At 40.8% G+C, this 11838-nt stretch overlaps 1 protein-coding gene across 1 annotated transcript; it reads right to left on the bottom strand.

Annotated features, from left to right (window-relative positions):
• Window positions 1-254: 254 nt before the first annotated feature.
• Window positions 255-7379, bottom strand: LOC122529996 (forkhead box protein O-like). Its single transcript, XM_043656593.1, has 2 exons — window positions 5401-7379; window positions 255-822 (listed from the first exon to the last, which is right to left on the bottom strand). The coding sequence occupies exons 1-2, from the start codon at window positions 5839-5841 to the stop codon at window positions 718-720; spliced, it is 546 nt and encodes a 181-aa protein (XP_043512528.1). The 5' UTR covers window positions 5842-7379; the 3' UTR covers window positions 255-717.
• Between the last annotated feature and the right edge of the window lie 4459 nt (window positions 7380-11838).

The raw sequence follows: 11838 nt of genomic DNA, 5'->3' as shown, positions 1-11838 counted from the left end.
ACAACATGAAAATGTACAAAAATTTCACGAAGAAGTACCCGAGAATTTCTCCTGGTAACTCCCCCAACCTCGAACGAACAACGCAAACGAACCTTTACCGCAGGAAAAAAAAAAAAGGAAAACAAAGAACAAAAAAATGAAAAAGAAATAAAAGACGTGGCGTGGCAGACCACGAAATCGGAGATTACGAGTTAACGCGAACCCGGGACTTTCGTAATTGTCCAACCACCGCCTCGGAGTCTTTTATTGCTCTGCGAACGCGCGAGACATCCACGTGGAAGACAAAGCCCGCTTTTCAGCCCGGCGTCGGAAACGGCATAAAATCCAGACAGAGTAAACGGGCAAAATAAGAGGCTGCGGTGAAAGAATGGCGCTTTACCGGGTGGATACCGATTCTCAGACCGATGTCTACGCTTGGTTACCGATTATTAAACGAACCACGGCTGTCTAATCGTCATGGACCGAACACCGTGTTCAGAACGTTGTAATGACGGCCACGACTTGCGGGCAACGAGTACTAAAACCGGACGGATGACCGACCTTTGCCGGTTTCATGGGCTGTTGCTGCTGCTGCTGCTTCTTCTTCTTCTTCGTACGAGCCGGCGATCCTGTAGCTTTGAGAAATCAGTCTGAACCCACGGCGCCGATATTGCTTAAGGGCTTTTCACGTTTCGAACACCGAGAGGAGAGGAGAAACCTTTCCGTCGCTTTCCTGTTTCAGTAATATCCGACCGGTGCCGGCATTCTTTCTGGATATCCTTGACTGCTTTCCAGCTCCAAGGTTGAATTTTCAATCAAAATTTTCAATCGGAGCGTGCACGCCTGAGCAATGAAATCACCACGATTTTCGACGAAATTCACCGGACTTAATGAGATACAACGTTGGACGAGGAATCGGTAAAAGGATGGAAATTTCCAGAGGAATTTCCCGCTAGTTTTGTGGAGCACGATGATTAAACTTAAAATCTGGATATCTCAGGCTCGTGTACACTGAAATAATTAATGGGAACCAGTGCCAGTGTCGGACGATGTTGGACGATGTCCGACGGTTTAAAACGTAGATATTGTAAACGCCACTGAAGGATGCATTCGCACGCGTACGGATAAGCAAACGCGATACCGAGTATCTGTTGAAACGTCACGCGAAAGTATGTCACGTCGTGCTTTGACGTGTCGTATAAAAAATTGTTCTGCACAATTTCAAAATTAATGATCCTAATCTGCCGGAATCTAATCTTTGTGCAATTTTGAATTTTACGAATCGTGAATCCTGAAAGGAGTGTGTAACCTGAGCAGAAATTTATTTCCAATGCCAACAAAAAAAAAAAAAAAAAAAAAAAATACTTTACTTTCACGTTACACGCTACGCATATTTTATGCGATTTTTGCATCCTGAAACACCCCCGTGTAGCGCGTAAAAATCGGCAGCCCGCTAATCGGTAATAGGATCTTTTACTCCGTAGCAGAAAATTTATTGGGAGCAGAAGCAGCTAGAGTTTGCCTTGACTCGCAGAACAAAGTACTTAAATGACGCGACGAAGCAGTAAACATTGAGACGTTAAGTCTCAATCTCAGAACCATGGCCATAATACACAATAGTTATGCACGTCGCAGATAATACCGACTATCCTCGTTTATTTATACTCTTACTCGTACACGCGACCGGCCCCGCGAGTAGAAAACACACGACGCCGGAGATACAGATATTTATACACAGACACCACGTGATTGCACGCTGTTTCGCGCCTTGCATGTGAACTTTGCAGCTGCACTAAACGGATTTTTCGCAACCAGACTCTCGGAGCTACATGGCTACCTTCTGAACCTCCGGAGCCGAACGTTTTTACCGATCACCCACCCTTCTCGTCTCGCTTTACAGTCCGCTCGAGAAAACGTCCAGCATATATATTATTGACACTTATTATATGCGCCACGTATCTCGCCGGGGCCGTATTAATAAATCTTTCGAAAATTTATCCCGTGAGATTCTTGCACCCGATAGCTTTCTCATGTGGCTTGTCGTTGGAATTGTTTTATGGTGGACGATGCGAACGAAATGCTTTTCTTTCTCTCTCTCTCTCTCTCTCTTTCTATCGACAGTCATTTTTGCGCATTCGTGAATTATTAATTATTTAAATGTGAATTACAAAGAGAGATATTTTTGTCGAATTACGTGAAAATAGTGCAGCGATCTCTTTGCACGCGTAAATTTAACATAACCTCGTGAACTAGAACCTTTTTTGCACGCATAAATTGAAAATGATCTCGATCTCGTTTAATCTCGCGTGTTTCGATTAAGATAAGATAGAATTATTCGAGTGGAAAGGATATTCGAATCGAGCCGAGTAATTTGTAACTTAACAAATTCAATCGCGAGCAATTTTCAGCAATCTAATGCTCGAAAACAAACTATTTAACTTGTTATTAGCGAAATACATCGTGTACTTGCATTGGTAGCTCGCCGGTCATGGAATTCTACGACGATGCAACTTTTACTCGACAAAAAGGAAAGTTTGTTCGATTAATATGTTAGCAGAATTCTCAATTGTAACTATCACGATTCATCTCGCGTGTATTACTTTGTCTCTAAAAATTATTCCGTCTAACGCAACTGAACTCTTCACAACAACGTCTCATTAATTCAGGTAATGCTATCGCCAAGATGCACGATATTTTTCAAGTCATAAATTAACTTCAGCGCTATTGGAAATTACGACTAACAATATTTCTATTGTTTCAACACTTTTACTCGCAACTTGGGTATTTCAAACGGTGTTCCAATTTAATTTACGACGTAGTATCGTAACAAAAATTACGTATAATATGCCTCGTATAATATACGACGTGCGATCATTGCTGACTATTTCGCGTAAAGTTCAAGATCGTGTACAGCAAGACGCTACTACGGTGACTCGAGTAATCCTGCCGGTCCGTGTTCACGTTCAGCTAAAATATCACCGATGGAAATCGCGACGAGGCATAATCGTCGACGAGGCGTCGCTGTTTACCGGGAAGCCGTATTTATTTCCCTCGATTTCAGAACAACTCGCAAAAGTGGTCCGCTTTGAGGGAAAAGTACCAACGCGGGAAAAGTTAACTTCGCCAACTGTTAAACCGCGGCAGATCGATAGCGTGCTTTTTTTAAATTCCGATGTAACGGAGATGTGTGCTGCACGCGCGTCGTTAGAAATCAGACCGCGGCCGAGACGCTGCTAATATACGCGTGAAAAGAGGCGCGCGAGGCGGCCAGCCAACTTCCAACATCAAGATCTCGCCGTCACGATTTTTATATTCATTATTCCCCGGCTGAATTCTCGGGCGGAGGATTTCGATTCACCGAGAACGACGGCCGAGAAAGCGGCCGCGTGAAATTCCTGCCGGTTTCAGAAGGCCAGAGACCGTTTTCCGCGCGAGCGGGGAACGGCCACGCGTAAAACGAAAAGCAAGAAACAAACAGAAAAAAAAAAGAAAAAATCTTTTTACGCCGGCGTACGGCAACTCAATCGAGAAAATAAACGTCCGCAATCGGAAAAAGCCAGAACGCGTATGAAAATCACGCGGACAGAAGTTCAACGCGGAGAACCTGTTTTCTGCGTTCTGTCGTCCCTTCTTTTTCTTTTTTTTTCTTCTTTTTTCTTCNTTTTTTTTTTTTTTTTTTTTTTTTTTTTTTTTTTTTTTTTTTACATACCACGAATATTCTTTACTCGTTGCATTGTGCCGTACACTATCGTTCATAAGTGTACGAACGTTTTGCAACGTGACGGTTTCCCCGATTTCAACAAAGTGTACAAATTAATGAGACGAATTAATTAGACGCGACATTTGCTACGTTAAGAGATTCAGCAATATAACGTGTTTGTTTTATAACTTTCCTGAATTTCGCGATACGTACGTAACAATTGAGCGGTGTGTGGAATTATGATACTTGAGAAAAGATCGTGGATATATTTCTGATTATCGAATCAGTTATTCTATTATTTATTTGGAATTTATTCTTCCACACGAAGAAACCAAAATACGATATTGTTACGATACACTGTACGATTTGTTATGAAAAATAAGAAAACGTCCATTTTTGGACTGTACTTTTGGACGATAGTGTATATCCACGCCGAAAAAATCTAAAACGCCTGGCTGGCGCCTTTCTCTTTCTTCCTCTCTCTTTTTCTCTTCCCCTATCTCTGTCACGAGTATTCACGGTCAACGTTTCGACAGTGACGAGAGAACATGAGTCGCCGAGTCTCGTTAGAATCGCTGTAAACCAATCGCGAATACGACCGTGCGAATCAACGCAATAAAGTCCAATAAAACGCAAAAAAATCACGGACAATCTGACCGTAAAAATAGTTGCATCTAATTATTTACAGGAAACTTTATATCATTCGATAGATAGTGCGCGAAGAATTATCGATTAATTTCCTGTTACCGATCGTAGCTTTGAAACCTTATGCGCGGTGATTTTTTTTAGAGATTTTTCAATCGACTCGAGTTGCGGGCATTTGTTTAAATCTGTATCATTTGCAATCTGACAGATTAGTGCAAAAAGAAAACAAAAAGTAACAGAAGGAAGATACAACTTTCATATTTATTTAGTTAATTGAAATAAGCTCAAAATTAGTAGCTTTCTCATATAAGATTCATTTTGTAAATTTTGCAGTTCCCGATTTGGCCAATATTTGCTCAACTGATAATTGCAGCGCAAAGATCGATTAACGTGAAAACAAATATTTTACTTAACACGAAAACTGTCAGATGCATTTTCCATTTTTCTATCGACCAATAAGAACGCCAAACACGCGCAATTTGTCGGTTTAAATGCGATGTTTCGTTCGCTACGAGAAGCGTCCTAACAAACGCGCATGGCTATTACGTAAGACGAACGCGGGAACGCAAAAACGACGAAAAGGACGCGTTATATGAACCACGAAAGATAGCAGCTTCCTCCGATGGGTTTGTTAGTGTCAAACACGTATTAAAACACGCGCTCCAAAAAGCAAAAGTTACGCATTTACACATTAGATTTTTACAATTTTCCAGCTAATACCGTGAAATCTCATATTATTATTTCATACACGTGTATATTTTCGTATCACGCGCAATCTACAAGTTCTTTCGTACACTTGAATTTCCAGTTAAGGCCTCTCAAAAGTCAAACTGATCAACTCCACTTTTTCACTGGCTCGTTAGTTTCATTACGCGCCATTTTATTTCACAAGCGCGCCATTAATATCCGATCCCAGTAAGTTTCATTTATTGCAAGAAGACGATATAAACGACCCAGAGACAGACTACCAAGATCAATTTCAAAAACAATTTACGGAGTGGTGGATCGGTAGATTGTGGCATTGACTATCAAACGATCTGTACGAGAAGGAAACAGACTGACAATGAGCGACTAACCTTCCAACCAGCGCTGCTGTTGCTTTCTCCTTTTTCCCTGAAGTACGGGATATTCTGCATCATCCACTCATAAATCTGCGAGAGAGTCAACCGTTCGTCGGGGGCGCTGGTAATGGCCTGAGTAATGAGATCGGCATAACTGTGATTTCCCCAGGCGTTCCGCCGGGAGGAATTCTTCTTGACCGGAAGCAAGCCGGTACCTTGGCCGAGAGTGCCATGCTGAGGCGGCGTGCCACTTTCGACGCCTTCGACGCCCTCTTTGCTAGCCGATACGCTCGGCACCACGTTTCCCTCGATGTATTCCTCCGGTCTTGGCAGCGGCCACGTGTGCGACCGTGCTCTCGTCTGTGGTTCGAACCCGCTCTCAAGGTCGTACGGTACCCCCTGCTGTGGTTGCAACCCGGTCTTCGACCCCGACGAAACCGGCACCGAGTCCATCATGTTCGTTTCCTCTGTGTACTCCAGTTTGATCGCGAGCACCTCGCGAGGTGCTGTCCGCCCGTTCGCAAAGTCTGTATCGCGCCGCCTGTACCGCGAGAAACCGCGAGAACTCGCCGTAACGATCGAAAATCGAAGCTACCGACGATAACGATATACACACTGTCACTGTTTAGCCCCGGTGAAAACTACGCACTACGTTGGTAACAAGCGTCGAAAACCGAAAAGCAGAAATCGAACGAGTCGGGATCACTTGTTTCTTTCCTTTTTACCTCCCGTTATATCTCGTTTCCCTCGGGTTCTCTCGTTCCTCTACGTTCCGCGATTCGTCACACGGCTTGTTGTTTCACCGGCCGCACGACCGCGAACGATATATATCGCGCGCGCGGTGCGTATCGATAGGTACTCGGCGCGTGTGGTTGCGCGGAGAGAAAACGAGAAGCGGCGGCGAAGCGACTGCGAGGAAAAGCGGAGTATCGCTGAGTATCGCGGAGTATCACTCGAATCGAACTCTCCTGCAGCTGGCAGCGGACCGACCGAGAATACGCTACGCTGTACGTCGTTCTGCGTATCGCGAGCGAGCGAGCGAGACAGAAACAGAGAAAGAGAAGCGGCGCGAGAGGGACAGACGGCCGCAAGAGAGGGGGCAGACCACGTGGTCAAACTCACTGTTTACAAGCCGCGCCGTCGGTCACGTGGCCATGTTTTGATAAAGAACTTGGCCCACTGCGAGGAAAGAATCTTCGAGTTTGTTGCCTGGCGGTTTCTACGCGGCACGCTCTTGCGAAAACTTTTTGCGCCGGGGTACGGCTGGCCGTGTCGCGTCGCTTTTCGCACACGATCTCGCACGCACTCGGCCAATCTCGACGCGATCTCGACTCGTCGAACAGGCCAGACTATCGATGTCCTCTCTGCTCCGAAATCACCGCCTTTCTTCCTACTTCTCATCGATGTTCTCTGACCGAGTTCCCACTCCCTCCGTCTTCTCCAATTAATGAACACACTCGAACACTTTTGGTGAATCCTCGATAGATCTGTCTCTCCTCGGCAGATCAGCAGATCGAGACGGTGCAAAGGCGTCAGACAGTCAAACTATCAGAGCTTCTTGTACTTTTCGCAGCGCGATTGAACTATCTCTCTCTCTCTCTCTCTCTCTCTTTGGAGTCTGACTACTTTCTCGGTTTACACTGTAAATGCAATTCGGATATCTTCCAAACTATATTGTATCCGTGATCAGATCGTTCGCGCACTTTTCTTTTCTCTTTTTTCTTACTTTCTCTTTTCTTTTTTTTCTTTTTTATTTTTTTTTTCTTGATCCCTAGGAAAATCAAATCACCTTTACTCCTATGCACAACTTGCCGGCAATGCAGCGCGGCGAATACTGACGAATTCTTCTGGCCGGCAGCCGGAACTGACCGAGCGGAGCCGAAGTCTCGTGAAGTGAATTCGTGGCGCCTGCCTCCGCGCGTACGAGCGGGACGAGGACGAGGCGACAAGCGGCGAGGCGAGTCGGCGAAGGAGCGAGGGATCGGCGACGCGAGCGAGGCCGACTGATCGATCACTCGAACGTGCGACAGAGAGGACAGAAGGGAGATCGCGAGCGTAGCGAACGAGCGATCTGGTGGGTGGTTCGGCGCTGTGGTGGGGATGAACAGGAAAGGTGGGGGCGAAGTAACGGAGTTGGAGGAAAGGAGAAAAACGCGGCAAGCGGGCGAGCTTGGTAGCAAAGAGGTTAGCGGAACGGGAGAGGGAGAAAGAGGCAATGATCCGGAATGAGCTGGATAAAGGGTGGAGGGAGTGAGAGACAAGCGGCGAAGGGAGGGAATCGGTGAGGGCAGCGTGGTCGGTTAGATCGACAAGGTGGGCGGGGAAAGGGGTACGTTATGCCCCCAGGGCCAGATACTGTTCTCCATACGGGGGCGAGGAGAGGGAATTCGCACGCGGCCACCTACCCCACGCTGATGAGCGTTCAATTCTCTCTTCTCTTTTACAAGTTTTCGAATAATTTCGCTGCGCATAATGATGAAACCTCCCTGGTATATTATTCGAGTTTCGCAGCAAAAAATGTGACGAACCTGTTAATCTGTATAGGCGAGTTCGATTTCATCAATTTGACTACTTTAAACCGTTCAAATGGGAGCAACCGTTGTTACGGTACAGGATTTCTCAATGAAATACGCTCGACGAAATTACTTTTTTGAGAAAAATATTCTGGCCAACCAGAAATTAAACGAAGCTCTATCGAACAGAAATTGACTGTGAGTTCGAGACGTGCCATATAAAATATCTGTATGTTGGGAATGATAACATTTTTTATTCATCTATCGAATAATGATACTGTGTGACAAACTAACGTAAGAGGAACCTAAAGCGACTAAAATTGTTAATCATTTCGTAATCAATAAAACAAAAAAAAAAAAACTAAACTAACAACGTTCCAAACAATTATTATCGAGTCAACGTTCCAAATAATGATTGTCGAGTCAAACGTCTACAATTTTCCTAAGTAAAACTATGAATTCGACGATTTTTCTAAAAAAATATCGTTATTCCTTTCTTAATGTATCGTCCACTTTTTTTTTTTCCTCTCCATAATTTTCACCGTCTTGGACGAGCTATTAATAACTTTAATGCTCTTATTGATTTTTTTTGTAATTTCTAGGCTTGGAAACTTTTTTCCTTTGGAAGACTATTTTAATGCTTGGCAGCCTTTAAGACTCTCTTTCTCCCTTTCTCTCTTTCTCTCTCTCTCTCTCTCTCTCTCTCTCTCTCTCTCTCTCTCTCTCTTTCTTTATACCTTCGGTTCTCGTTAAACTCGCTAAAACCTTTGAAATTTCTCGCACGATCGAACGCGTTTAAATTCCAGCGACTAACAATCAAAGCCGTTTGAAACTCGTGTCGTCGATAATTCGACGAATCGAAAGCGGACTGGTAGCTACCTGATGCTCCCTTTTTCACGCAGACACCGTTGACTTTTATGCTCGATTCGATTTCACAACGTACCCTTTGCCAACATTTCACATCCTACGCTCGACCTTTCGCGGTTTTGTAGGATTTTAACGTTAACAACGAAGAACAAAGGTGGAGGGCAGAGTTATCGGAAGCTTTCGCTGACCTCCCGCGATAATTCGACGCAAAGTGCATGAAACGGGAAAGGTTAACGAAATGCATAAATTGGTTATCTTTTCCTTTTTTTTATTGTTTTTTTTTTTNTTTTTTTTTGTTTAAATGAGATGTATAAAATGTAGACAGACTTCTGATATTTAATTGTACTTTGACATCGATAAAAATTCTGCAAAACTTACTTCATACAGAATAATCGGTTGTTATATTTTGTGGTATTCAAGCACGATATTAAAATTGAAAAATTGAACATGCTGCTGAAAGCATGGAACTTGTATTTAAAATATATTTAATAAATACAGCAAATGATCGAAATTCCTACATTCGTTCGAATGAAAAATAACTAAGTTCCAGCACTTTCAAATATCAGAATTATGTGTCGAAACGCATTCGGTCAATATTCTCACTTATCCAATATCAGAAATCTTTATTTGATTAATATTTATTTTTCGTTTGTTGAATGAAACTAACTCTATTATGATATTTCTATATAAGCACTGTTAAATTTAATTTATAAAGTAAAAGAGAAGGTTGATAAATGTCAAAATACGTGAATTATTTTTGGCAGAAATGGAGTGAAAAGAAAATAAAACAGTATACATAAGTACACTGTTTTATTCTACTGGTAAGTTAAACAGAGTATCGACAAATGTAATAATATAAACCTGTTATAGCAAAAGCACAGAAAGATGGAAAAATATGAACAATAATAAGAATTCTAAATATTTATTCAATAATATTTGCTCAATATACGGTTTAAACAGAAAAAATAACAAAAAATCCGAAATATCGTGCAGAACAAAGTGTAAACATTCGTCAAAGATTTTAAAGATTTTGCACTACGAACATTTTCTAGAAGAGGAAAATTTCTACAGCTACGTAAAAAAAATATACAAACTCGTGTACATGTAAATGGTAATTTGTTGTGTTAAGAGTAAGTTCGTTAAATGCAGTCAGTACAGTTAAAAGTAAGTTTGTCTAAATACGGTCATTTGCTCAAATTGCTATATAATAAAGACAAAAGCAGAAATTATGTAAAACGAAACAAAAGAGAGCGTTTATGTTTCAACCGACTCCGGAATAAAAATTTTTTCATCTTACAGCCGATGGTATTTTATCAAAAAGGAAATGCGAGACGTCGGGGCGGTAATTGGGTCATTTTGAACTTCCGTATTGTACGAAATTTTATCGTGTGAAGATCGCACATGTGAAGAAAATTAAAGAAAGAAGGGAAGCCGGTATCCCTTATCCATTAGATCTGCCGGAAAAAAAAGGCGAGGTTAAGCTCGTACTATCAATTACGTTACCCCAGTTCTAAAGCTTACTTTACACGAAATTGAATCAAGACGCCACGGATAAAATTTGTTGCGACAATGAATTCGTTTTAAAATAAGTTTGCCTACGCGATTAAAAGACTGATCAATGTTGTGCGCTCAATTTCATTACGCGTCAGTTAATATGGATGTTACTTAAACATATTTTACAATTTATTAAAAAAAAAAAAAAAAAAACACGAGCTACTCTTTTGGAGTTTAATTTCAAATACATACATATATAGCTATGTGCGTCGGTAACCGCTGGGACAATTAATTATATTTTTAAATAATTATCATTATCCAATAATTATGGAGCATGTTGTATAATTGCCATGAGCAATTGTATAATGTTGGTACTACATAGCAATAATATATAGTATAATTATTGACTGATTATAAACAAAAAAATAGCCCGTGTTTCAATTTATATTATTCGATAATTACGTATTGTCACATATTTTTATACAATTGTAATTATTCAATAATCACTTTATATATTGCAAGTGACTAATTTGTAAATATTACCTGAAATTTATAATTAATGAAGCATTAACAGGAATTATCTACTTATATTAATTAATAAAACTTTACATTCCACGTGTATACATTTCAAAGCTGGTAATTCTAATAATGTTCATGTTCGATTTTCATTCGGATTTCGATCGTAGTTCGCGAAAAATTAAATGTTGTAATTTGTACGAATGTTTCGATCCATTGACCGAAATTCTTATATGTTGCGTAGGTCAAATAGCATGTAGAATGAAACTTGAGGATTTAATTTAGAAGACGCAATCACAAAAGTTTACAAATTTAGCCTCTTAATTAATTTTGATTTACAGAAATGAAATTTTCATAGTTTTACGAATATATAAATGCTACAGCCATCTAGCGGCGAAGAGATGGAACTAATCTTCTACAAGAATAGAATCACAGACAAGGGATAACAATGGACCTAGCATCCTATGGAACTTCCTGTCCTATGCTCTGAAATACCGACATAGTAGAAAATCACTGGTTTTTTAGCGCACTCTACATCTAAACAACGGTGAGTTTGGGAACTACATCGTAAAACGATGTGTGTTGATCAAGTAGTGAATGCGCCAGAAATATGATTTTTGAAATGCATTACTGTATTGTCGAATTTTCAATACCGAAATGTGAAATTAGTAACTAACCGAAATCATTCTATTATACATCCTACAAAGCTCTATTCATGTTTTACAGAATTACAACGGTTTCTTTTCATAGTAAATTGAAATTCTAAAGTTATTACTAATATATTGAAGAACTTATCAACTCATATAAATTTTATCAAAAATTCAATATAATATGCGGAATTAAAGAAAAAAAAAAGAACAATCCTCTCATTTACAGATATAATCGTTGTAGAAGAAATAATTAATCCTTTCTAAAACTTTCTAAAATATTTTGTACGAAAAATATACAAATTCGTACGAAATATTTTCGATACGCTTACAACATAGTTATCTAGACATCATATATTATTTATTTTTCATTAATCTAATGTGTAAGTACCTAACAAAAATACCTAAACCAGATC

This window comes from Frieseomelitta varia, unplaced genomic scaffold, assembly GCF_011392965.1.
Source record: "Frieseomelitta varia isolate USP_RPSP 00005682 unplaced genomic scaffold, Fvar_1.2 scaffold_318, whole genome shotgun sequence".
Classification (NCBI taxonomy): Eukaryota; Metazoa; Arthropoda; class Insecta; order Hymenoptera; family Apidae; genus Frieseomelitta; species Frieseomelitta varia.
This window is presented reverse-complemented; position numbering and strand designations above follow the sequence as displayed.